This window comes from Taeniopygia guttata, chromosome 23, assembly GCF_048771995.1.
Source record: "Taeniopygia guttata chromosome 23, bTaeGut7.mat, whole genome shotgun sequence".
NCBI classification, from domain to species: Eukaryota; Metazoa; Chordata; class Aves; order Passeriformes; family Estrildidae; genus Taeniopygia; species Taeniopygia guttata.
Window position 1 is genome coordinate 2960186 of NC_133048.1, and position 25634 is coordinate 2985819.

The 25634-nt window shown below is 56.6% G+C and overlaps 3 protein-coding genes and 1 long non-coding RNA gene across 8 annotated transcripts; 3 read left to right on the forward strand and 1 right to left on the reverse strand.

Annotated features, from left to right (window-relative positions):
- Positions 1 to 9: 9 nt before the first annotated feature.
- ELOA (elongin A) lies at positions 10 to 12176 on the forward strand. 2 transcript variants are annotated; one of them, XM_004174389.6, is made up of 11 exons: positions 10 to 267; positions 5158 to 5214; positions 5832 to 5950; positions 6747 to 7959; positions 8737 to 8851; positions 9205 to 9360; positions 9756 to 9853; positions 10076 to 10256; positions 10687 to 10798; positions 11068 to 11219; positions 11745 to 12176. In XM_004174389.6, exons 1-11 carry the CDS (start codon positions 10 to 12, stop codon positions 11804 to 11806), a joined length of 2523 nt encoding a protein of 840 aa, XP_004174437.5. In that variant the 3' UTR covers positions 11807 to 12176. The 2 variants fall into 2 exon arrangements, with proteins under 2 accessions (XP_004174437.5, XP_030146143.4); XM_030290283.4 differs by having other exon boundaries at positions 9208 to 9360.
- A 3087-nt stretch (positions 12177 to 15263) lies between these two features.
- On the forward strand, positions 15264 to 17662 carry PITHD1 (PITH domain containing 1). 2 transcript variants are annotated; one of them, NM_001245668.2, is given in 6 exon segments: positions 15333 to 15527; positions 16451 to 16494; positions 16596 to 16673; positions 16846 to 16950; positions 17259 to 17367; positions 17452 to 17662. In NM_001245668.2, coding segments are annotated over 6 exon segments (615 nt in total). In that variant the 5' UTR covers positions 15333 to 15350; the 3' UTR covers positions 17554 to 17662.
- LOC121471059 (uncharacterized) lies at positions 15324 to 16596 on the reverse strand. Its single transcript, XR_005982456.2, has 2 exons — positions 16431 to 16596; positions 15324 to 15724 (listed from the first exon to the last, which is right to left on the reverse strand). It is a non-coding gene; the product is annotated as an uncharacterized lncRNA (long non-coding RNA).
- Positions 17663 to 17768: 106 nt separating the features above from the next.
- LYPLA2 (lysophospholipase 2) lies at positions 17769 to 25510 on the forward strand. 3 transcript variants are annotated; one of them, XM_041720834.2, is made up of 11 exons: positions 17917 to 18004; positions 18287 to 18441; positions 20018 to 20121; positions 20893 to 20924; positions 21537 to 21602; positions 21970 to 22017; positions 22190 to 22260; positions 22493 to 22566; positions 22684 to 22785; positions 22915 to 23091; positions 23577 to 25510. In XM_041720834.2, the coding sequence occupies exons 3-11, from the start codon at positions 20044 to 20046 to the stop codon at positions 23625 to 23627; spliced, it is 699 nt and encodes a 232-aa protein (XP_041576768.1). In that variant the 5' UTR covers positions 17917 to 18004; positions 18287 to 18441; positions 20018 to 20043; the 3' UTR covers positions 23628 to 25510. The 3 variants fall into 3 exon arrangements, with proteins under 3 accessions (XP_030146147.2, XP_041576768.1, XP_041576767.1); XM_030290287.4 differs by lacking the exon at positions 18287 to 18441 and having other exon boundaries at positions 17769 to 18004; XM_041720833.2 differs by lacking the exons at positions 17917 to 18004; positions 18287 to 18441 and adding an exon at positions 18519 to 18942.
- Positions 25511 to 25634: the final 124 nt, after the last annotated feature.

Sequence of the window (25634 nt, forward strand, 5' to 3'; positions counted from 1 at the left end):
GCACTCAACATGGCGCTACTGCCAGCCCCAAACATGGCGCCCGCCGCCCTCCGCCCGCATCCGCTATGGCTGAAGCCGCGCTGCGCCGCTTCCGCTTCCCGCCCTCAGCCAAGATGGCGGCGGCGGCGGGGCAGCACCGTGGGTCCGGCGGGCGCTGAAGCCGCTTCCGCCGCCGCCGGCTCGCCAGCAGTAAACATGGCGGAGTCGGTGCTGGAAGTTGTGGGCCGGCTCCAGGCGCGGCTGGCGGGCAGCGCCGAGCCCAAGAAGGTGATGGGGGCTGCCTCGGCCCGCCGGGGTCCCAGCGGTGGGCACGGGGGGTCGGCGGGGCGCGGGGCAGGGCCTCCCTCCGCCGGGGCTTCCCTTGCGTGCGGCTCCGTGCCCGGCCGGGGCCGCGGTGCGTGGGCTGGGACGTGCGGGCGGCCCGGGGCTCGCAGGCCCTGCGGGTCCCGTTGCGGCGGGCGGGTGGCCTTTGTGGGGCGCCCCCGCGGCAGGCTTGGGGTGCTGACAGGGGTCCCGTGGCAGGTCCTCCCGCGACAGCGGCAGGCAGGGGTCCCGCGTGGGGTGCCCCGTGGCAGTGACAAGCAGGGCTCCCTTTTGGGGTGCCCCGTGGCAGTGGCGGGCAGGGGTCCGTTTTGGGGTGCCCCCTTGGCAGTGACAAGCAGGGGTCCCACGTGGGGTTTCCCTTGGTAGTGACAAGCAGGGGTCCTTTTTGGGGTCTCCCTTGGCAGTGACAAGCAGGGGTCCCTTTTGGGGTGCCCCGTGGCAGTGACAAGCAGGGGTCCCTTTTGGGGTTTCCCTTGGCAGTGACAAGCAGGGGTCCCGCGTGGGGTGCCCCGTGGCAGTGACAAGCAGGGGTCCCTTTTGGGATACCCCCATGGCAGTGGCAGGCAGGGGTCCCTTTTGGGGTGCCCCGTGGCAGTGGCGGGCAGGGGTCCCTTTTGGGGTGCCCCATGGCAGTGACGAGCAGGGGTCCGTTTTGGGGTGCCCCGTGGCAGGGCTGGGCCGCCGGGCAGTGCAGAACTCTGCGGAAGAGCCTTGCCCCGGTGACGCGCTGGGTGTGAGCCCACGCAGGGAGGCACCGCCGCGGGGCTGGGGGGACACGGCTCCCGGCTGGCTCCTGTCGCCGCCGTTCCCTCCGGCCTCGGGGGACTCGCTTGGCTCTTCCTGCCCCTCTCCAGGAGGGAATGTGCCCCCTCCCGAAGCGTTCAGCTGTGCCTTGGGCGCGCTGTGTTCGGTGACATTCGGCTGGTGACAGCGACTGTCCTGCTGGGCACCAGAGCTGCTTTTTCTAGTGAGATTTGGAATTCTGGTTGAGCTCGGGCGTGCTGTTGCTCCCTTCTCCTGTTTGAAAGGGGGAGCATCCTTTGAGAGTGTTCCCAGGTTCACGCTTTGTGCGGGCAGGGCTGTGCAGCTGCTCCGTGCTGGGCTGGCTCTGGTTCACCGAAACAAACACCTGCACAACTCGCTTCCCAAGATCTCCCACCACCCAGGAGGAGGAGGAGGAGGAGAGGATGTCGAGTGCTGACCCTTTGAAATGGGAACCCCTGCAGGAGCTCCAGCCTGGCTGGGGGTGATGTGATGGGATCTGGTTACTCTTCTCACCCTCTCAGCCACGACCAGAGCAGGGTTTAACTGCTGGAGCCCCACATGGAGCTGAGGGACTGCCAAGGAGTCAGTTCCAGGCGGTCTGAGCTTCGTGGTGCTGAGACCATGAGCAAAGAGAATATTGTCTCAGCTCTCTTTGCACAGAGGATTTGTGCTGCTGCTCCCTGCCCCTTGTGTGAGCTCGGGGCAAGAACTGCTGGTGTGTTTCTGGAGCACTGCAAGCCCTGGGCAGTGTTTGCACAGCCCGACTCTTTCTCCAGTGACCTCGTGGTGTGAAGTCGTTTCTTGCTCTGTTGATCCTGGGCGGTTTTGCAAGGTGGGCAGAGGAGGTAAAGCAGGGTAATCACTTGAAAAGCTCTTTTCTTCCCCAGCAAAAAGGCCCTGTGACCTATATTCTTTATTTCTAATACTTTTCCAGCCATATCCTTGGAAGCATTAGTGGTTTAAAGCCTGAATTTAGTTGTCATTGCATTGTCTTGATGGATCTTGTAAGGACCTTCCTGTTGAAGAAATTTTACCCCATCAGCAGGCACAAATCCATGGCATCCCTGGGTGCTGCCCACCCTTACACCATTTCCAGTCCTCACTTTTCTTGCTTGGTCCTTTCAAAATATTTTATCAGGAATGTGAAAGAATAATATTTGCCCAGTTTCATGTACAACTCACTGCTTTGCTGAAAGAGGTACAGCGTTGTTATTCCTGGTTTCGGGTGAAAATTGGGCTGCTGGCAAGGAACAATGTGAGTGAAATCTTGGACAGTGCTGTCATGGTTTGGAAAATGTCTTTTTTTTCCAGCAGAGGAGGTACAAGCTCTGCTCCAGGGCTATGGGAAGAAAGAGGAGAAGGAAAACATGAGCAAGAGCATCTTTGTGGAGGTGCAGGAGCCGGACTGTGCTGGAGTGAATTGATATTAGTGTGTGTTTTTAGTGTTCTAACCGTCTGGCTGCCTTCTTTCAAGGAAAGAAAATGATCCACCCATGTTCAACAGAACTTGATTAGAGCTGGAGTTCAGTTTTGTGGGTTGTGTCTTGATTAAAAGAAGCCCTGCCCTGTGCTGGGGTGTTTTAGAAGAGCTTGGTCGTGTGTGTCTCACAAGATATGAGCTTGGTGTTTGGTCTCCCTTGCAGGATTTGTATGATCTTGGTTATTTCCAAGATGAGCTGCCAGATTTAGAATCCCAGGATTGTTACAGGTTGGGAAAGACCTCCAGGGTCGAGTCCAGCCTTTGACTGAACCCTTCCACATCAACTGAGTTCCACATTGAGTTGTTTCTTGAACACGTGCAGGGATGGGGACTCCTTCCAATGCCTGGCCACCTTTCTGTGAAGAAATTCCTCCTGTTGTCCACAGTTCCTCCTGATGTCCTTGTACGGCTCAGTGGGATGAACTCCATCAGCTTGTTTCCAAAGGACATAAAGTTTAGTAGGAGTTTTTAAGCCTCACTGCATCAAAGTTGCCTCACTTGGTGGATCTCATGCACAAGGACCTGTGTTCCACTGAGGAATCGACTGAGTGGCTGTGGAATAACTCAGCTCCTCGTGAGACGTGTTCTGGATCAAGAGTGTGGCTCTCCTGGTCTCCAACCACACTGAGAACAGCATTCCCATTGAGAACAGCACTTCTCTTCCTGGAATTCAGCCCTGAAGGCAACAAATAACTAAAGAGCAAGCAGGACTGTGGGAGATGCTGCAGTGGGGTGTAGCTAGAAAATATTTGGGAGGATTTAGTGACACCAGAACGAGTTCTCCTTTGGTTCTTACTCTCACAGTGGGATTTTGTAAGCTCTGAACAAACCTTTCTATGAATTTAATTAGCTCACGGAGATGCTGTTGCTTTAATATTGTCCTGATTTACTCTTTTTCTATCCAGTACAAAAATCCATCCTTCTTTCCGTTCCTGTTCCCTTTGCGCACACAAGTCCAAACTCCTTTATTACCAATCCCTGAAGGATTTTGGCCTTCCCAGAGGGATCCTGACCCCTGAAGTGTGGCAGGAAGTCCGAGGAGAGGCAGCAGAGTTGGGCTCTGCTGCCTTTGGCTTGATGCCTTCAGTTGCCAGTGCACTTGTTGAGCAGCTGTGCTGGCAAGGCAGCAGCAGCCACTCTTGGTATCAGTGTTTCACTCTTCTAAACCAAGAAAACCGAAACCTTCTGTCACAGTTATTAGATCCTAAATATAAAGGGTTGGTTTCTAGTGAACAGAAGTTGTGGTTTTGCTTATGTCAGAGGAACCCTTCTCTGGGTGTCGAGGAGTGTTTCCTCTCTGAAAGCAAGAGCGCTCCAAAGGAAGGAGCCCTGCAAACCTGTTTGGTCCTTGCACGGTGGTTCTGGGGGTGATTGGGTGTCAGCTCAGGCTGACAGTGCTGATTTGAGCACGAGCACAGTGCTTTAAAGAGAAGATTTCTGGATCAGGGGCAGCCCTTTGTATGGCATATAGCATAGGAGTGCTGAGCACAGCCCGGGCTGTATAGGGGCTATAATAATGGGAATGCTGATCAGGCTGGACTGTGGCTATAGCTGAGCTGTGGGAAATGATGTGAGGGGCAACAGTGCTGTCAGATGTGTTCTGCCATGTACTCTAGCTACAGAGCCAACAGGCATCGTGGTGAGGCCGTGTCCCAAACCACCTGGCTGGCAGAGGTATCCCTTTCATGGAATCCCACAATCATTAGGGTTGGAAAAGACCTCCAGGATCATCGAGTCCAACCTGTGACCGATCCCCACCTTGTCAGCCAGCCCAGAGCCAGGTGTTAAAGGTGAATCCTTTAACACCTCCAGGGATGGTGGCTCCACCACCTCCCTGGGCAGTCCTTTCCCATGCCTGGCCACCCTTTCCTGAAGAAGTTTCTCCTGGTGTCCAACCTGAAACTTCCCTGGTGCAGCTCGAAGCTGTTCCTTCTTGCCAAAGTCCTCCAGCTCCTCTTTGGAGAAGGCTCCTTGTCCCACCCTGTCCCATGGAGCATCTGAAGATGCTGGCAGAACCTTGCTTGGGGTGTGTGGAGGAAAAAACACTTCTCTGGTGTTTGGTGAAGGGAAGAGAAAAGAGTGGAGCAAGAGGAAGGGAATTTGGAAGGGATCAGGTGCTGATCCCTGACTTTAGCACCTGATTGAAGAGAGCCTGTTGGCACTGGAGACACAGGTTCCCCTCTTAGGAGCATCTAGAAATCTTCCTTCCCCTTTTTCTTGCCAAGGGGTGTGATTTCACCACCACCTTCTGAGAGTCACAGGCTTCCAGGTCCTTTCTTCCTCCTGCTGTGTGTTTCTGTTCCCAGTGCTTTAAGCCAGATTGAAGCTGGAGTCCCGTGTGAAGCAAATGTTAATATTCGAGTGTGTTACAAGACTTTCTGGTGGGTTTTTGTGGGCAGAGAAGAGATTTTTTTTGCAGTTGGCCCTCATGTTCAGCTTCTCAGGAGCTTTTTTGGAGCGAGACAGCAGCTGTCAGCCACTTGGATCTTCCTAAGGAGCTCTCAGTCAGTGCAGCATTTTCTTCCTCCCTAGTCCCTGACTGTGATTCTGTGTGACAACTCTGAACCCTTCTCCTCTTGTCTCCACAGCTGCTGAAGAGTCTGAAGAGGCTGTCAGAGTTACCCATCACAGTTGACATCCTCGTGGTAAGAGCTGTGCAATCTCTGGGAATTTTCATCGTGTCTGTGGGTTCCCAGGGAGGGCTGTTTTCCTTGGAAGTGCTGCTTTCCCTGGAACAGGGTGTGTTCCCTCGGCCACCTGCTGCAGCCCAGTGACACGGGCGTGACTGTGATAAGGTTCTGGAAGTGCCAGGCACAGGGAAGGGGCATGCCAGGCCAGGAGGGAAGCCATGGAGGACAGTTTGTCACGCTCGGTTCTCCCAAAAGCTTAACACCTGACTGGGATAAGAGAGTTGGAGCAGATCCCAGCAAGAACAAATCAGCAGGAAATGAGGAAATGCTAATCCTTACGGTTTTTAATAGCTTCTGTCTTCAAACTTGCCAGCTCTCATGGTAAATACCGACTTGGGTTATTAATACAAATCGTTAGTGTTTGTCTGAGGTAGAGTTAACCTTTGATTTACATGTAGTGAGTGATATAGAGCAGCTGAAGACATAATAAAAGTGATATCTTTGCTGTTAGATCAAGGAACTTTCTCCCTTGCAGCAGGAGGGAGTGTGTTGATTTCATTGACTCTTTAGGGAGTTTAGCAGGGGTGAGAATTCCTGTTTTGCTAAGATGGATTCGTGGCTCTCTCCTGAAGGAGACAGGAGTTGGGAAGACTGTGAACAGCCTGAGGAAACATGAGCTGGTGGGAGACTTTGCCAAGGACCTCGTGGCCAGGTGGAAGAAGCTGGTGCCGGTGGCCCAGGAGGCTGAGCGGTGAGTGAGCCCCATGGAGGAGCTCTGGGAATGTTTTCTCAGTGGATAGTTCAAACCTCTCTGGCCAAGGCTCTGGAAAAACTTGTACAACTAATATTCAAACTCTGCCCGGGGGTTTTGCCTTGTTTTGGCAGAAACTTCCTGCCTTTGCTGGCTCTGGAGTGTTGGGATGATGACAGCTGCAGTTTCATGTGGAAGTTGGGGCCAGCTTTCAAGAATTTGCAGTTTGATGAAGCGATTAAAAGGAGATGTCAGAAAAAGTGTTCTTAATAAAGCAAAAGATGCAATCTGCTTGCTTCCCATGTTATGATTCTGAAGGCAGGAAGTTCTAGGCCCAAGTAAATTGAAAGAACACTTTTATGAGCTAGAATCCCATGGAAACTGGAAGTTATTGCTAGCAGGCATGTGGCAGTAACAAAGCTGTGTTGAACCCAGAAGAGAAAAAATAGATTTGAGTGATAAAAGTCCAGTTATTAATGGGAATTTAAAGGAGTGATATTCCCACGTTTTGAAGTGGGGGACTTTTCCCACAGCATCACACAGCCAGGAGTGTGTAGGCACAGACAAGGTTCTGTCTCTAGTTATAATAAAAGTGCTTCATCAATTCTTGCACTAGAAATGCAATTTTAAAATCCCTGATTGTTGCTGTTCCTCAGAGATTTAGTGGCATTTTTGCCACAAAGCTACCACATACAACCTTGGTCTTCCATGAGAGGTGTTCCAGTCCAGGGAATGGCTCTTTTCATTCATGCTGGGCAGTATTAATCTAACTCTTTTAGGTTTCTTCTCCCTTCAGAAATAATCTGGACTCTGAAGACCGTGACTATGAGAGGAGCAGCTCGAGCAAAAGGCATCAGGAATCTTCCCTCAGGGAGGATGAGGAGGCTGATCAGGAATACTCAGAACCCTTCCAGCCTTCTTGCAGCCAGTCCTATAGCCCAGATCATAGGGAAAAGAAGTCCAAAAAGTATCCTAGGCCTGAGAGAGCCTATGAGACTTACAGCTATAGCAGCCACCAGGGGAAGGGCTGGGGCAGATCCTCCCCGGTGCTCTCTTCAGACCAGGAGTACTCGGACTGTGGGCAAGCCGTGTCACCTGAGCCCAGTGAGAGCCCTCAGGATGTGGACACAGACCATTCTGCCTCCGAGGAGCAGGAAGAACCGGCGCCATTCCACGGGAAAGCCAGCAAAGGGCACAGCTTCCAGGAGAAGCTCGGGGCAGGCCGGGAGCGCGGCTCCGGCAATTTCTGCGACAAAGGGAGCGCGAGTCGGAGCAAAGAGCACAAGTCCTCGCACAAGAAGCAGCGACTCGATGGCAGAGGGGAGGACAGGACCTCTGCCTTCAGCCCAGAGAGGGTGCACAAGGCTTCTTTCAAAGAGCAGCTCCGAGAATCCCCCGTGGCAGCGGCCAGCAAGGAGAAGCAGAGGACGTCAGAGGGCACCAAAAAGGAGAAGAATCGGGAAATCGGCACCTCCAGGAAGGAGAAGTCGCACTCGTTGCCACACTCGGAGGAATCCTTAGACAATCATGTCAAGAAGCAAAAGCATCGGGACTCTGAGAAGAGCAAATTGGAAAAGTCCAAGCAGAGCCTGGAGAGCTCAAACTCAGAGAAACGGAAAGCGGAGAGTGACTTGGGCAATAGGATCAAGGAAAAGGGGGGTTCTGGGAGCTTAAAGTCTTCGGAGGGGAAGAGCAAAATCTCCGATGTGGACAAAAAATCACTGGGTTTTTCCTCAAATTCTGGGGAGGGGGAAGCAGAGGATGAGTTTGAACAACCTACAATGTCGTTTGAGTCATATCTCAGCTATGACCAGCCCCAGAAAAAGAAAAAGAAAGTGGTCAAACCCTCAGCTGGGTCAGCTGGGGACAAAGACCGAGGGCACAGCAAACAGAACGGATCCAAAGCCAGTACCAACAGCTCAAGCTCCAGTCAGAAAGGTCCAAGCCACAAGAGAACAAGTGAGAAAAAGGCAGAGAAGAAAACCCTAGAGCCTCCTAAACCAAAGAGGGTAAGGTTTGGTAAGAAAGTAGAGTATCTATGGATGTGAGCTTAGAATCCAGCCCAGTTTGCAGTCCATCTCCTGCTAAAGAGGTTCCCATGTCTCCCCTCTCGCGTATTTATGCTTCTCTAAAATGGACCTTTTTTAGTGTCCAGAAATGGGAGAACTGGTGGTACAAGGCAGCTCATTCCAGAAGACAAACCTTTTGTGAAAGCCTGGAAAATGAGCAATATTTCTGTACAGATCCTTTGTCACATGGGTGCCAGGGTTTGGTGTATAAATAAGGACTAATATGTAAAATCTTTACTGTTTCATCTTTTTACTCAACTTTTAAACACTTGGCTCTTTACAAAGTGGTTTTTATAAGGTTAAACAGCATTTAAAATCCATTCATAATAAGTGCTTCATAAGACTCCATATCAAAGTTTTCAGTTTCCCTCAGTTTCTGAGGTTCCTTTCTCCTCCACCAGTGCAAAGTTTTTTGCAGGAAGAGGAGAAGATGCAGAACTGGTAAATCGAGTCAAGGAAATGCCTCTGCTTGTCTTGAATAGGTTAAAAACATGGATGGCTCTTTCTGGAAGGTGCTGAATTATTCAGATCCCAAATTTCATCTTCTTCCTATTGGCAGCCACCCCCTGAAGTTGTTCCCTGGTGCAAACTGAGCAGCATTGAGTGCTTTATGCAAAATATGCAAAAAAACCCCACAGTTCAGTGCTGTTTGTACACTGGTGGAATGTCACATCTGCTGTATTCCTGTCTTATTCCATGTCCATCCTCTCCTTCCAGATAATTTTAGATGTGGTACCAACGTTACCAGACATCCCCCTGCCCCCCATCCAGGCCAATTATCGTCCTCTTCCCTCCATCGAGTCCATCACCTGCTCCCAGACAAAAAGGAAAGGTATGTTGGGCAGGAAAATGGGTTTGGAACGAGCCAGACTGTGGGAGAGAGCAGGGGAGGGTGCTGGCTGGGTTCAAATCTTTCTGGTGGGGTCTGCCAAGGGCAGAGGTCTCATAAAAAAGCAGCTGCTCCCCACGTGCTCCATCAGAGATGAGAAAAATCCTTCACTGACGCTTCTCTGGGGCTCCGGCTTTGGGTTGCCCTTCCTGAACTTGCTCTGCAGGTCTCTTGGAGAAGACTTTGCCATTTAGGTCACTTCTGGGTGACTCCAGTTTGTGCCTCCTGTGCCATTTAGCAGGACAGGCTCTTTCTTTTCTCTGTTCCCTCCTCACTCCAAGCGTTTCCCTCCACAGCAGTGTCCTCGCCAGTGGAGGAGAGCGAAGCTGGTTTCACAGGCCGACGGTTAAATTCCAAAATGCAGGTGTACTCTGGCTCCAAAACTGCCTACCTCCCAAAGATGATGTCCCTGTACCAGCAGTGTATCAGGGTCCTCAGTAACAACATTGACTGTAAGTACCTGACCTTGTCTCAGAGTCACTGTGCACTGAAATTTTGGCAACTTGGTACAGACCCCAGCAGTTCCCCCTTGTTATAAATGGGATATTTCCCATTTATATTCTCCATTTTTATGGGATAAATCCCACTGGAAGCCCAGGTGCTGCAGGGATCAACGCCCAGAATGCTTTCAAGCAGTGCTAAAGCACTGCAACAATGGCAAACGGAGCTTGCACAGATATTTCTCAACTTGGAAATATTGATGCCTGAGGTTCCTTTCTCCTCCCCTCATCCCGAATGGTATTGTGCAACATTGCAGTTTTTTCACTGCGTTTCAAGGTGTCAAGCCCTTTCCTTGGCAAGGAAGGAGCAGGATAATTAACACCCTGTGCTTCTTGCTTCTCTCTAGCAATCTATGAAGTGGGTGGTGTCCCTTTCTCGGTGCTGGAGCCGGTGTTGGAGAGGTGCACCCCGGAGCAGCTGTATCGCATCGAGGAATGCAACCATGTGAGTGCCTTGGCCTGGCAGAAGGGATGTGATGTGCAGGGCTGTCCTCACCTGCAAGAGCAGAACAGCAAACGAAACCTTTTCATTGCAAGACGTGGCTTTTGCCAGTCCCGAGTTCCTGGCTTTGCTGGGATTCCGGTGACACCAGCACTGAGCTGGTGCCGAGGGAAAGGGGACTGGAGGAGTCAGGAGGGATCCCAGCTCTGTGTGGGTTTGCTTCAGGTGCTGGTGGAGGACACGGATCAGCTGTGGCACAACCACTGCCTGCGAGACTTCAAGAACGAGAAGCCCGAGGAGTTCGAGTCGTGGCGGGAGATGTACCTGCGGCTGCACGACGCGCGCGAGCAGCGCCTGCTCATGCTGGCACGCAACATCGGCTCTGCCCACGCCAACAAACCCAAAGGTGGGGCTGGGGGAGCCCATTTGGCCTTAACACCAGTCCAGTTTAGCAGCTGCTTAGCTCTGTGTGCTCCTTTGCTTCGTGGGTTAGCGGCGTCTTGCTTTCATCTGTGATGGCGTTGATGCAGCTCAGTATTTTATAGTAATGATGAGCAGGTTGCTGTTCCATGTGGCTTCTCCATGCTGGCATGGAAGAGAACCAGGGTGGGGAGAAACATTTCTGTTTTTTGGGTGAACATAATGAGAACTGCTGAACTGATCAGTCTGATTTCTCACTGCGAGAGGTTCAGACCTTAGGAAGGAGGCTGTCACTGTTTCTTTGGAACTGATGGATTGGTGAGAGGTGGATGAACTGTCAGTAGCAAGACAAGCAGTGAGGAGCCTCCTTTATAACCAGCTGGATGCAAGTGATGCTTCCCTCTGGCCTCTTGCAGGGAGAGTGGCCAAGATGGCATTTGTGAACTCTGCAGCGAAGCCTCCTCGAGATGTCCGGAGGAGACAGGAGAAGTTTGGAACTGGAGGCCCCCTTCTGCCAGAGAAGACCAAGTGAGTGTTTCTCTGTAGCACTTGCTACTCAGGGCCTCCTGCCAGCTGCCCCCTGAAGCTCAGGGAAGGATACTGTGTGTCTGGGAGCTCCTTTTGCAGGAAAACTTGTAACTGCAATCACCTCTTTCCTGCTGGGAGGCGCAGAGATCCGGCTCGCTGCTGCTTCCACCTTGTATCAGCCCTGTTGATGTTACAGACTGTGTGTCTGTAAAATTGCCCCAAACCACGGTGAATCCTTTATGGAAATGCCTGTTCTGTGTTTGTTGCAGGATAAAACCAGTCCTGTACACACCCAGCAAGAGCCACGCTCGGGCAAGTGACGAGCAGTCCTACGATGGGCCCAGCACCAGCAGTGCCCACTCGGCCCCATCTTCAGGTAGCACCTTCTCCTCCTGTGACCCCAGGAAACCCCCTGTGAAGAGTAAGTACAACCTGCAGGACATCCCTGTGGCCTCCTAGAGCTTCTCCTTCACAAACAGCTGCTTCTGCTGGGGGAGAATTCCAGGCTGTACAGGAGGGGGGATGTTGGTATTTCTCCTCTTTCTAAGAAATCTGTTCAAAGTTTTTGCATGAAAAATCAGATTCAGCTGCTCAGAGCTGACTGTACCAGCCTGTCTTAATGGTAGCAGCGAGGCAGAACCTCTGCCTTTGCCCTCCTGCTGCCCTGTGTCTGTCAGCTGTTTGGAATTGGAGTGCAGCTCTCGGGAAGGAAGCAGGGAGGGTTTGGCCAGGGATCTGTGTTGGTGCAGTGCAGAAAGCAGTGGCTTCTCCTCAGTCTGTGACCTTTAAACTCTGATGGGCCCTGCTCAAACACTCATGTCTGCCAGGGCTGCAGCTTTCAATTGCTCTCAGCTCTTCTTCTATCACTTTTCCTTTCATGTGGAGGCTTTTTTGTTTGATTCAGTGGTGGGTTTTTTGTTTTTTTTTTTGTCTTTCTCTTTTGCAGAAATTGCACCAATGATGGCAAAGACTATCAAAGCTTTCAAAAACAGGTTCTCTCGGAGATAAGTTTGCAGTGCTGAGCTGGGCCTTTCTCTCTTGAGGAAGAGTGGCACTTGGGGGGGAGAAGGTACCCAAACAGCCCTTCCTTATCTTTGAACTCTTTGGAGGCTGCAGCTGCTGGGAGAAGCTTCAATCTGCACAAGATGATGGCACAGTATTTTATCTTTTATTCTGGTCCCTTTCTCAGTGTCAAGCCCCCCTCTTTTAACCCCTGTCCTCAACATTCTGTTTCTGGCTTTGTCATCCATCAAAAGAAGGGTGTACAGAATCTCCTGACACAGGAAAATGTGAAATCTTGGCACCTGCTGAGAGTGGAAGATCCAGAGACTTATTTACTATTTAACCTCTTAATAAATTATAAAATGATTTTAATTAATATTTTGCCCCTCTACCCTGTTGTATTATTTATGTTGATCCCAGTAGTCCCTCCCCTCCCGGTCCAGTCCTGGGTTCAGCCTTGGTGACTCGAGCTGGAATCCATCTGAGTGGACACTGGGTGTCACAGGAGCCTTTCCTGTCCCCTGGTACCTGCTGGGCCCAAAGTCTCACCTGGAGACGCTGGGACAGGCAGGACCAGTGGCCCAGCTACTTGCCAGTCCTTTGGCAAGTGCCTCCAGCCCTGAGGCTTTGCTCCCTGCTCGTGTGTGTCAATAAAATCTGAGCTCTTGACCCGCTCTGTGCTGTTGCTGTAGATCCTGTACAAGTGTTTTTGTGGTCCTGCAGGGATGCCAAGAGCCTTTGGGGACGTTTCCTCTGCTGCTGTTGTCTTCTGTTGGCTACTGGGACTAAAACTGCCAGGGATCTGGGAGAAGTTTTACTGTGCATCAAGTCAGATTTTAACTTTTTATCTGGAGAGAGACAGGGGACTTTGCAATGGAAACCTGTTTTTAAATACCAGTGAAGGCACTGTTTGCCTCTTTTAGTGGGAAGAATGAAGGAATTCTTCTGTCTTGTTTTCTGTGTGGAATTGGAAAGGATTCATTTCCAGTTGGGAAGCTGGTGCCTAAATCCTGTCTTTTCCCTGTACATTTTGCTCTGTCCCTTCTTTGGAAAAATCCAAGGATTTTGGTCTTTGAAACCACTTGACTGAGGTTGGAGGGAAGTGAGCAAACGGAATGTGGCTGTGTAACACGTGTGTGTCCTTCAGAGCAGGGGTTCCAAAGGCTCCCTTGTACCTGCTGTGAGGAGCTGCAGCTCAGGAAGGACAAGGGGCTTGGTGGGGCTGCTGGGAGTGTCAGGGAGTGCCCTGGAGCTCCTGGAGAGGTCGGAGCCCTGCTGAGGATGTGGGGATGGCAGCCAGCCCGGAGCTGTGCTGCTCTGCTGGAAGGTTTCTGCTCGTGGGGTGTGTCTGGGGAGGGTTTCTGCCTGTGTTCTGTCTGCCCCAAAGGGAACCCTGAGGTGGTGCAAGCAGAGGATGGGGCTGGGGAGACCCCAGGCCTCTCTGGGAGGGCTCCGGGGTCCGACTGGGTTGGGGAGGGGTGGGATTCTCCTGTTCCAAGCCATATTTGCTGCCCTAGGACTTTGCTGTCTGGGTGGAAGAGATGCTGGTAGTGGATGCTGTTGTTGTTGGCAGCTCCTGAGAAGCTCTGCTGCTGGCTTTCCGTGGCTGCCAAATCCCAAACCGGTGGAGTTGTCTGTGTGCACTGACCGGGGAAACCTTGCTGTGAAGGGTCCTCCCTGGAGGGCTCTAGAAAAATCCCTGTCTTGCTTCTGGTTTCTGTTGGGTTGTTTGTTTCTTTATTTTTTCCCTCCTCCTTCAAAAGACATGTCTTTCTTCAAAACCATTCTGAACACCTGTCTCTTGTTTATTTAGTCTTTGTTTAGTTTGAAATTCTTGGAATAATGTTCTCAGACTCTCATGTGCTGTAAGTTTGTTACAGTCCCAGATGCTTTAATGTTCCCGTGCAGCATTTCAGTGTGTGTTGTGCTGTAAAATAATGGCTCCTTACTCTCCTGTGTTTTTGCTGTATTTAATTTTGCTGTATTTTTAATTAGATAACAATATATCCTTTTCTGCTGACCGTTGTGCTACTGTTTATTTCTCCTCTGTACTTGGGGAAGGGGCAGAGGGGAGGGAAGCAGAGCCTGGTGCTGTTCAGACACGATGCAGCTTTGAGCAAAGGATCTGGGCGATGGCCAAGAGCGATTCTGGGCACTGCTGAAATGCCAATTAATTGATCTCACAGCTCCACGCTCAGCTGTGGCTATGGCCCAAGCATTGCTGTTCTGGGGAGATGATCTTTCCCTCTGGGAGCACCCCTTTGCTCCAGGCTTTGCCAGCTGTGTCCATGTTTTGTTCCTGGCACCGCAGGGAGGTGACACTGGCGCGGCTCTGCTCTCACAGGGGCGATGCCAACCCCTCGCCCTTCCCTTCCTTTTGCTTGGGCACTAATCCAGCCTGGGGAGAGGTGGGCACCGGCCCTCAGCTGGGAGCAGAGTGGGGATATTTCCCTGGGGGACACAAAATCTGGGATCAAAGTGCTTCTCCCTGTCTCCGGCTGGGACACTTGTGCAGTTGTTGTGTGCTCCAGCACACGCTGAAGGGTGGAGCAGAGCTGCCTCTTCCCCTTCCCATCCTACTGGGGAGGAGGATTTGTATTTTGGTCCCAAACTGTGTATATATACAATTTTCTATGTTCCTTTTTTTGTGGTAACTAAGATGAATATTTTAATTAGATAAGTTATATGAAAAAGAGGAGAATCATGTCTCAATAAAAGCCAAACACTGGACTGTGGCTGCTCGTTCTTTCCTGACACTGACAACGGATGTTAAACACGCCGTTGGGAAACTCCGTGGCTCCGTGGAGGGCGATGCTCCGGTATCCCGGCAGGGGTGCTGCTCCCGTTCCTGCGCTGCTTGGAGCCATACCCCCGGAGCCTTTGTGGGAAGGCAGCAGCTTCGCCATCCCCCGGGCGGGGTCAGGGCGGGCCTGGACCACCGGGAGTCCTCCCCGGGGCCACCGGGACCGCTTCCCGGGACCCCTCCCGGGGAGCACCGGGACCCCTCCCCGGGAGCACCGGGACCGCTCCCCGGGACCCCTCCAGGGGAACACCGGGACCCCTCCCCGGGAGCACCGGGACCGCTCCCCGGGACCCCTCCATGGGAGCACCGGGACCCCTCCCAGGGACCACCGGGACCCCTCCCCGGGAGCACCGGGACCCTCCCCGGGAGCACCGGGACCGCTTCCCGGGACCCCTCCCGGGGAGCACCGGGACCCCTCCCCGGGAGCACCGGGACCACCGGGACCGCTTCCCGGGACCCCTCCCCGGGAGCACCGGGACCCTCCCCGGGACCCTCCCCGGGACCCTCGGGCGGTTCGCGGGCTCAGCACGCGCAGAGCCCCGCCCCGCCCATTTGGGCGTGGCTACACAACAACGGACCTATCACCGCTTTACGTGGGCGTGGCTATGAACACAGGGGCGTGCCTAATTAACATAGAGTATGACGTCACATACACGGGCGTATCCCTGAGCATTGTGGGCGTGGCTTATGCCGCACGGGGGCGTGCCCTCAGCGCCGCGCATGCGCGGTGGCGGCACCGGCGCGGCCATGGCGCACGGGCCCGGCCGGTGCCGGTGCTGCGGGGCGGAGGCGGCGGAGCGCGGCGCGGCCTGGGGGCTGTACCTGCGCATCGACCGGCAGCGCCTGCAGTGCCTCAACGAGCGCCGCGAGGGCTCCGGAGCCACCGTGTTCCGCCCCTGGGAGCAGCGCGGGGACCGCTCGCAGGTGGGGCCGGGAGCGGCGCTGGCACCGGGGGCAGAGGGCACGGAGGGGTTCGTGGCCCGAGGGAGGCACAGCTCGGTGCGGTGTTGGGCTGGGCTTCTCAGCACGGCAGGAGGATGATTTGGGGTTACACCAAGATGGTTTGGGGTCTGGAGCATCTCTGTGATGAGGGGAGGCTGCGGGAGCTGGGCCTGGCCAGGCTGGAGAAGGGAAAGATGAGAATGGATCCCATAAATCCATAAAATATCCCCAGGGGATATCCATAAAATACCCCAAAGGGATATCCATAAACCCCCCAAAGGATATCCATAAAATACCCCCAGGGGATATCCATAAAATACCCCAAAGGGATATCCATAAACCCCCCAAAGGATATCCATAAAATATCCCTAGGGGATATCCATAAAATACCCCAAAGGATATCCATAAAGTATCCCCAGGGGATATCCATAAAATACCCCAGAGGGATATCCATAAAATACCCCAAAGGATATCCATAAAATACCCCCAGGGGATATCCATAAACCCCCCAAAGGATATCCATAAACCCCCCAAAGGATATCCATAAAATATCCCCAGGGAATATCCCCAAGGTACCAGGCTCTGTTCAGTGACAGGACAATGAGTAAAGACCATAAATTAAAACACAACAAATTCCACCTCAATATGTGGAAGAACTTATTTCCATGAGGGTGGCAGAGCCCAGGGAGGGCTGGAGTCTCCCTCTGTGGGGACATCCCAAACCCACCTGGATGTGTCCCTGTGCCACCTGCCCCAGGTGACCTGGACATCTCCAGAGCTCCTTTCCAATCCTAAATATTCTGGGATTCTGTGAGCAAGGTACCCCTGAGCCCACTGGGATGACCCTCCAGCTGTCCCCTGTGCCCCCCTTGGGCCCGCCCTGACCTGCTCTTCTCTCTCCCCAGTTCGTGGAGAGCGATGATGATGAGGAGCTGCTCTTCAACATCCCGTGAGTTCCGTGCCCCAGCTCCGTGCTGGCTCCTTCCTCCCTGGGCACGGGGCACCGTGGAGAGGACAGAGATGCAAACCCTGCCCCGTGTGTCTGGGCAGGTTCACGGGCAGCGTGAAGCTGAAAGGAGTCATCGTGATGGGCGAGGATGGCGATTCACACCCGGCTGAGATGAGGCTGTGAGTAAGAGCAGCTTCCTCCTCCTCCTCCTCCTCCTCACAGGGCTGGGGGCTCTGCTGAAAACAAAGTAAATCCATTTATTTATGAGGAGAACATGAACACTTTCTTTCTTTCATGCATGGACTGCAATTAGCTGAGCTGCTGTTAATGACTGCCTTCCTGTCCTGCCAGGTTCAGAAACATTCCTCACATGTCCTTTGATGACACAGCCAAGGAACCAGAGCAGAGCTTCAGCCTGAGCCGGGATCCCTTGGGAGAGCTGGAATATCCCACCAAGTACGAGCCAAACCCCAGAGTCTGGGGGCTGCTCCTGCCTGCCACAGGAGCCTGTCCAGCCTTTTAGGGAAGGGCCAGCACAGGGCAGTGCCCCTCAGCAGGATTTCTCCTCCCCAGCCCTGTCCTCCCCTCTGAAACCTCCATCCCAGAGCCTGGGGCTGGTTCCACCCCAGGAATTCTTGGGGTGCAGAATCGCCCTGGGCTCGTGGTGTGAGGGGAACCCCCCTTGCTGCCCAGGCTGAGTAGGACTGGGGCTGTGGGGTGGAGGAGCAGCAGCAGCTGTGCTCTCAGGCTGTGTTTTCCTCCAGAATTTCCCGTTTCTCCAACGTTTACCACCTCTCCATGCACTTCCCAAAGAACTTCGGAGCGGAGACAACCAAGATTTTTTACATAGGCCTGAAAGGGGAATGGACGGAGGTGAGAGGGAGCAGAGAGAGCCCGGAGCGTGGGGAGGGCTGGAGTGCTGCTTCCCTGGATTTTAAACCTTCCCTCCCCACCCAGGCTCATCGCCACGAGGTCACCATCTGCAACTACGAAGCCTCGGCCAACCCGGCCGACCACAAGGTGGAACAGATCACCCCGCAGACTCACTTCATCTCCTAACGGGAGCCCGCCGGGGTTAGGAACGGCTTCCCGGGGCAGCCCCGAGTTCGCGGGACGGACACGGCGGCGCCGTGTGCTGTGACTGACAATAAACACGCTGCGGTGCAGAGCTGTGCGCTGTCCCTGAGTCGCGGCTCTCCGGTGTGCGCGGGTGGCACCGGCGCTGAGGCGGGGAGGGCGGCGGGAGCGTGTCCGCACACCCCGCGAGCCGCTCGGGGCGGGTCGCTGCGGGATGGGCGTCGCTGTTAACGCCGTGTGGGCGCGGTGTGGGTGTGGATCGGGTCCGGTCCCGCCGCCGCTCCCGAGCGCTCTCCGGTGCCCGTTTCCACCATGGCGGGCCCGGTGGCGCCCGGCGCGCCGCGTGCGTCACTTCCGCCGCGCTGCCGGAAGTTCCGGCGGGAGCGCGTCCTGGGGGAGCCGCGAGGAGCGCGCGCGCCGGGCCGCGGGAGAGGTGCGGGGAGGGGGGGGGGGGGCGGCACGTACCACTGGGGAGCGGCGGGGGGGGCGCGACCGGGCAGCGGCGCGGCGGGGGGGACGTACCACTGCTGCGGGCGGGGGGGGGGGGGGGTGTTAATTCCGTGAGGGCGGCGGGGATGGGGGGGGGGCGGCGGAGCCTTTACCGGGATTTCACCGGGGATTAACGGGGATAGCGGCGGTGCAGGGACCGCGGGGCCGCGGTTTTGGCTCGGCGGGTCCCCGTGCGGTAACATGGCCGCGTATTTCCGTCCCTGAGGGCCCTCAGGACCCGCAGCCTGTAGGGGTTCCCCTCAGAGCCCCGGTTCTGGCGGAAAACCGGCGCTCCGGGCCGCGGGGATCCCGCCTCCCTCCGCCTCCTGGCGGGATTTCTCCAGCCCCCCCCTCCGCTGGATTCTGCAGGGCTGAGGCACGGTAATTAATGCTAATTAACGAGTGATGAACGCGTCCCCCTCACACACACCCCGGGCCGGTGTCTCCGGTGGGGTCGGTTCCGAATTCACCCCCCGGTTCTGTGTTTGCCCCTGAGGGGTTTCATCCCGGGGGGTTCCCGCTGTGCTGCCTCCAGGAGCGGGGCAGGAGCATCCCGGGAGGAATTTTGGGAATTTCGGGGCCGCTCCGAGCATCCCACGTTTTCCTGCTGGAGCCTCCCCCGTCAGCGCCAGGGAGGACCATGATTATTTCTGTTATTCCCGGCTCCCTCTCTGTCTCCCTGCCAGCGGTTTTGGCAGGTGCGGTCGCTCCCGGCCGGTTGTTTTGCCCCCGGAGTACACACGAGCCGTGTGGCTGTGTCAGATCCGGGCAGCTCCGTTCCCGTGTTTTTATTTGAGTGGGGAAGCTGCTGACGAGCACTCGGTGGAACGAGTCGGGCAGGTCTCAACCGGGCTGGCACACAGACCGGGCTGTTTCTCCTGGGTAAGGCTGGCTGCCGGCGTTCCGGGATTTTGGGAGGGTTTGGGGTGATCCTGTGCCACCCCGACCCGCTGGGGATGGTGGAGCAGAGTGTGGAGGATGAGGAAAGGCCTCCCAAGGAGCAGCTCTGATCTCAGTGATGGGGCACGACTTTGGGAGTGGCCAGAGCTCTACCTGGGGAGATTTAAGTTGGATTTCAGGGAAAGGTTTTTCCCCAGAGGGTGCTGGCACTGCCCAGGTTCCCCAGGGAATGGGCACAGCCCAAGGCTGCCAGAGCTCCGGGAGAGTTTGGGCAGTGCTCCAGGGGTGCACAGGGTGGATTGTTGGGGGGCAGGGGTGGCACTGGATGATCCTTCATCCCTTCCAGCTCGGGATTTCTCTGATCCTGTTCCTGGGGGATAAAGGCAGTGCCCTAAACAGGCTCTGATCTAATTAGTGCTGCTGGGTCAGTGGGGTCAGGGCAGCCCTGTGGGGAGCAGGAGCTGTGATTTGTGATGCACTGGGAGCAAACACCGTGGACTGTTGTGGCTGAAGGTGCCGTGGGAACTGTCAGCTCCATGGGATCTGGGAGGTGACAGGACAGCGGTGGTGACCCTGCCTGCTGTCCTGGGGGGCGTTCTCCATCACTGGGGGGGCTCAGACCAGCTCCCAGTGCTCTGGTTCATCCCAAACAGCCCCATCAAGCAGGGCTGGACCTTTGTTGGTGCAGCAGAGCCTGTGCTGCTGCGTCCCGGTGGGAGCAGATGTGGGTCAGGCTCTGCACGGCTCCGGGGGAGAATGAGGGGTGAAGGGCTGCAGGAACAAAGGGATGTGAGACTGCTGCCTGGCCGCTGCAGCCACAGGAATAACTTTGGCTTGGAGGTGTAATTTCCAGGCTAATTTTAACACTTCCAGCACCCCACGCAGGGAGCGTTGGCTGCTGGACTCTCCAGCGCTGCCAGGCCACAGTGTGGGGCGTTCCCCCATCAAAGCCTTCACCTGCCCTTCAGTTTTCCCCCAGAGAGCCGCTCCTGTGGGTGAAGCAGCTGCTGAAGGGGGTGGGAGGTTTGTTCTCCTGCCTCACCGCTCTGTCCCGCAGGTGCCAGTGTCGATCCCTCTCGGTGTATGTGTGGTAACAACATGTCTGTCCCCCTCCTCGCCGACGCTGTCACCGTGTCAGGGGCAGAGCGGGAGACCGCTGCGGTAAGGGCTGCCCCTTCCCTCCCTCCTTCCCTCCCCGTGGAAAACAGGGAGCTGCTTCCATGAGCTCCAGCAATTCCCTGGGCTGGGCTGTTTGCTCCAGTGTGAGAGCTCAGCTTGTCAAGGCAGTGGGACTTGGGGCTGATTGGGCTGTTTAAGCTTTTAGAAGCAAATCTCCCAAAAGAACCCCCATCACCCTTCCCTGGGGTCTGCAGGCTGCCTTCCCTCTGCTCCCCAACGCTTAGGAGCCTGACATGAAACGCCTGTGGAGGTGGATTTGTGAGTCCTTGGGGATACAGGGAAGGAATTCCTCCCTGTGGGGGTGATGAGGCCCTGGCACACGTGCCCAGAGCAGCTGTGGCTGCCCCTGGATCCCTGGCAGTGCCCAAGGGCAGGCTGGACGTGGCTTGGAGCAGCCTGGGACAGTGGGAGGTGTCCCTGCCATGGCAGGGGTGGCCCTGGATGGCCTTTAAGGTCCCTTCCAGCCCATTCTGGGATTCAGGCTGGGCCTCTGCTCTAGTGCCACTCCTGGTGGGATGATTTGTCACTCCTTGTCCCTCTGCTGTGAGGAGCAGTTGGGACCTGCCCGTGGCAGCTCTGTGGCGGGATGACAGCACATCCCTGACCCACCCATCTGGCGTGCTCCAAGCTCATCTGAGCGTCTTGGAGTTGGTGACTAAGTGTCCATTTGCCACCTCCCTGCCAGCCCAGCCCAGCCCTGCCCTGCCCCCTCCAACTCACCCCAGCTAATTCCCTTCCTCCTCTGTTTGGCAGGTCATTTTCCTCCATGGCCTTGGAGACACGGGGTGAGTGTCCCTGGAGCTGCCTCTGGCTGGGATGTGTGGTTTGCCAGATGAAATCCCAGCCTTTTGCTGCTGCTCTCCCTTAGGGCATCTCCAGGATTTGTGTGGGGCTTTGGGCTGGGGTCTGCAGCCATTCCTGCACCAGCCTGGCAGGGAATGGCAGGGAATTGCTGCCAGCAGCTGTCTGCTCTTGAATATTTATGATCCCAGCAGCCTGGCAGCCCCCCACCCCCCGCGGGTGGATTTTGTGCTGCCTTCGGGGATTGCTGGGGGATTGCTGATAAGCACTGCGGCTTTTCCAGCAGGGCTGGGCCTGCACCAGGGCATCTCTGCTGTGCAAGGCCACCTCGGAGGTGGCATGGTGGTGACAAAGGGCTCCTCCCTGTCCAGGAGATCTCCACATCCCCCAGGACATTCCCTCCTCCCTGTCCTCCCTGCCTGCAGCTTCGGGGCTTTGTGTGCTCCCCTCATATGGGATCAGTGCTGGGGGAGGTTGATGGGGGGTTCTGGCTGGTGGGGTGGGGAAAATAAGCTCAGGGGAGGGGTTGGGGGGCAGCAGCCTTGGGAAAATGGCTGGGACAAGCCTTGGGCTCATCTGCTCCTGTCCCTCCCCAGGCACAGCTGGGCCGATGCTCTCTCCTCCATCCGCCTCCCCTACGTGAAGTACATCTGCCCTCACGCGTAAGTGCTGCCCTGGGGGGCTTCTTGGGGGGCTTCTTGGGGGGCTTCTTGGGGGTCCTGAGGCTGCCAAGGCTGCTGGGGGAGGCGGGTGGTGGCCTGAGCCCAGCAGGGCTGCCCAGCCAGGCTGGCTCTGCTGCCTGCTCAGCTCCTGCTGCAGGCAGAGCTGTTCCCACAGAGTGAGCAGCACCAGAGGCTCTTTTCTTTCCCTTCCTGTCTTGCTTATCTCTGATGGCTGCAGGGAAAGAAAGACAAAGGCTCTGAAGCTCCCCCTGGTCAGGCAGGAGGGGGCTCAGCAGGAAGGGGAGCGGTGTCAGTCTTCCTGCTCCCCTCAGACTTGAGCTGAACCACCCAAAATGTTCCTCCACAGGCCCCGGATCCCAGTGACCCTCAACATGAAGATGGTCATGCCCTCCTGGTCAGTGCTTTGGGGGACAGGGCTGGATGGGATCCTTCTGGGGAGTGAGAGGGATGGGGGGACAAAATCCACTGCCCTGTGGGGCCAGAGAAAGGCAGAGCACACCCAGCTCCTGCCTCCCCACACTCCTGGTGCTGGGAGAGGGTTTGGCTGAGCCTGCTGCTTCCCCCAGGTTTGACCTGATGGGACTGACTCCGGATGCACCCGAGGATGAAGCTGGGATCAAGAAAGCTGCAGAGAACAGTAAGGAGCTCTGTAAGGGGAGGGGGAGGTGGTGAGCTGCTGTGTGCCTCTCCCTTGCTGTCACTGCAGCAGCTGTCTTCCTTCCACCTCTCCTTTGTTTCTGCTGTCCTGTGATCCCAGCAAACCTTTGCCCTGGCATCTCTGGCACCCTGATGTGCACCCTGAAGCATGGGATGATGCTTTTCAGCCGTTTTCCCCTTTCACTGACCCATTTCTCCTCATCTCCTTCCAGTTAAAGCAATCATTGAGCACGAGATGAAGAACGGGATCCCCCCCAACCGCATCATCCTGGGGGGCTTCTCACAGGTGAGGGACCCCAATTCCTGCTCCACCTGTCACAGGGAGCTGGGTGGGTGTGAGCTGGGCCTGAGGGTGTCCCTGCACCCCCCGTGGATCCTCAGTGACCCCATGTTGTCCCTGCAGGGCGGTGCCTTGTCGCTGTACACGGCTCTCACCTGCCAGCACCAGCTGGCCGGGATCGTGGCGCTCAGCTGCTGGCTCCCGCTGCACAAGGCCTTCCCACAGGTACTGGCGTGGGCGTTCTCCCACTGCAGCTCCCCTCACGAGGGGGGGACCTGCTGGGGTTTGTGCTGGGGACACAAAGCACCTGCCCCAGCGCTGTCCCTTCCCCTGAGTGTCCCCTCCCCGCGGCAGGCGGCGAACAACAGCGTGAACAAGGACATCGCCATCCTGCAGTGCCACGGGGAGATGGACCCCATGATCCCCGTGCGCTTCGGGGCCCTCACGGCCGAGAAGCTCAAGTCTGTCGTCACCCCCGCCAAGGTGCAGTTCAAAACCTACCCCGGCGTGATGCACAGTTCCTGTCCTCAGGTCAGTGCTGGGCGGGGAGGGAGGGGATGGCAGCCCCGATGGGCCCATGGGAAGGGCCTGGAGCTGTGTCAGGGGAGGGCTGCGATGGATTTCAGGGCAAGGTTCTTCCCCCAGAGGGTGCTGGGCACTGCCCTGAAGGCTCCCCAGGGAATGGGCACGGCCCTGAAGGCTCCCAGAGCTCCAGGAGTGTTTGGACAGCGCTGCCATGGATGCACAGGGTGGGATTGTTGGGGGTCTGAACAGGGCTGGGCTGGATGATCCTTGTGGGTCCCTTCCCTTTGGGATCTCTGGGACCAACCCCAGCGCTGTAGCTCAGGCAGGGTGGGGAACACACGAGCTCTGCTTGTTCCCGACTTGCTCCGGGAGGCTGCAGAGCGCTTGTGCCCCATCCCGGCCCTTGGGGGCCGCTGCCGGGGCTCAGCCCGGCCCGCGGGAGCCCCGGTGTGACCGGGAGCCCCGGAGTGACGGGCCGTGCCTGCCCGCAGGAGATGATGGCGGTGAAGGAGTTCATCGAGAAGCTGCTGCCCCGGATCTGAGCCGAGCCCCTCGGGACTGTCGCAGGGGAGGGGGCCGAGGTCAGCACCGCCCGTCTGTCCCTGTGACCCGCCCGCTGCCAACGGAAGCCATGGCCCCCCCAGCACCGCCCGCCACACCCACCCGTGCCCGCGTCCTGCACCGCGTCCCCCCGGCCGGGGCTGCCCGGCTCTCCCGCTGCCCGCATCGGAGCTGCCTGCGGCCAGCCTGGCAGCAGCCTTTTCTCTCCTGCTCTGGCTCCCAGCGGCTCCCGGGGAATGGTCACCGTCCCCTCGGGCCCCCGCGGGGCTGGCACGGCGCGGGTGAGGTTCTCCTGTCGCGTTTGCGGTTTTTGTACCAGTATTAGGGTGGGACGTGCCCGGCTGCGGTGGGAGGAGCGGGGTGGGGCTGGGGCACCCCTGGGGCTCGGAGCTCTGCCCTCGGTGGCCACCACGGCCTCCGCTCAGGCGACTCACGGGTTTTCAGTCAGAGCTCAGGAACCCGGGACTCCCCTGCGGACGCCTCCAGGTGCCCGGGCAGGCTCTGCCCTGGGTGGCACCGCCAAAGGCTGCCCGGGGCCGGCAGGGAGGGTCAGCGCAGCTCCCGCACCTCCCGCACGGCCCTGTCACACACGCACACTCCCCTCAGCCATCGGCCTGGGGCAGCTCTGCCCTCCTGAGATAATCACCTCCTTCCTCCTGCTCCTCCTCCTCTTGTTGCTTTTACAATCTCCATCCCAGAGGCATCTCCCCCGCTCCCAGCCCAGCTCTGCGCCCTCGGAGCCCCAAAGCTTCGTTTACACTCACGGAGCCACCGGCCCCGTCTTCAATGTCTTCTCTTGCTGCTACTTGTCCTTCCCTTTGGACTCGGGCTGGCTCGGGGAGGGGGAGGGCCCTGGACCCCGGGTTTGGCTCCTGGTGCAGCTGGAAGGAGCAGCTTTGCTCCCAACCATCATCTGACCAGCACCTGAGCCCCGGCTGCTGCTGTGCCCCACCCTCTGTGCTCCCGGGGCTGGGGGCTCATGTCCCCTCCATGTACAATCACCAGTGTCCCTCACCTGTGGCTTGTCCCCTCCCGACTGCTGGCACCGTGCCGGGGCCCCGAATGTCTCCTCTGGGGGGTTCCTGGCTGACCCTCCCCTCCCACAGGGCCCAGGGCAGTGGCTGTGGAGCAGCTCTGCCCTCACCCCCCTCTTCCCCCGGGCTGAGCCCCCACCCGGGGCTGATGATGGCTTTTAAAACACCCCCACATTCCTGGGGAGCTGGCCCTGCTCCCCCTGCCTGCCCTGGGGGGGCTCAGCCCCAGCAGTTCTGCTCCAGCCCTGCCCTTCCTGCCCGGGCTGTGCAAAGCAATAACCGCCCTCTGGAGAGTGGATCGTGGGGCCCACCTGGGCTGGGCTCTTGGCTTGGGCTTTTAGGTTTTGATCCTTTTAGGAAGTCTGAAAGCTCTTCTATGCTGTGTTTTAATGCTGCTGTGCCCCCACGCCCCAGGCTTGGCTGGGGGGCATGAGAGGGTGGCAGGGGTGGGATGGCAGCTCCCTGGGGCACCAAGGGCTGGTGATGGACAGACTGACCTGTGTGACTGTGAACTGGAACCGTGTGTGATGGGGGGCCCGGAACCATCCCTGGGGCACCGTGGGGCCCCTCTGCAGAGCATTCCTGTTCACTCCCTGCCCGAGCAGTGCTGGAAACCCGGGAGGGAGAACGGCTTCTCTCCATTCCTCAGTACAGCTTTGGGGTTTTTCTTTTGGTTTTTTTTGGTTTTTTTGGGGTTTTTTTTGGTTTGGGTTTTTTTTTGGTTGTTTTTCTTCTCTCGTCTTCCTTGTACATGTTTGGGGTTTTTTTTTGTGTGTGTGCGTGCGTTCCACAGAGAATCAAGGTGAAATAAATCCTCAACTTATCCCAGAGCTGAGCTGGCGTCATCCCTGCCCAGGCAGGACAGGAGATTTTGGGGGGAATGGGGTTCCATGAGGCCCCAGGGTGCCACTTTTAGACCAGCAGCTCTGGCTGAGGGGAAGCAGAACAAAGCTG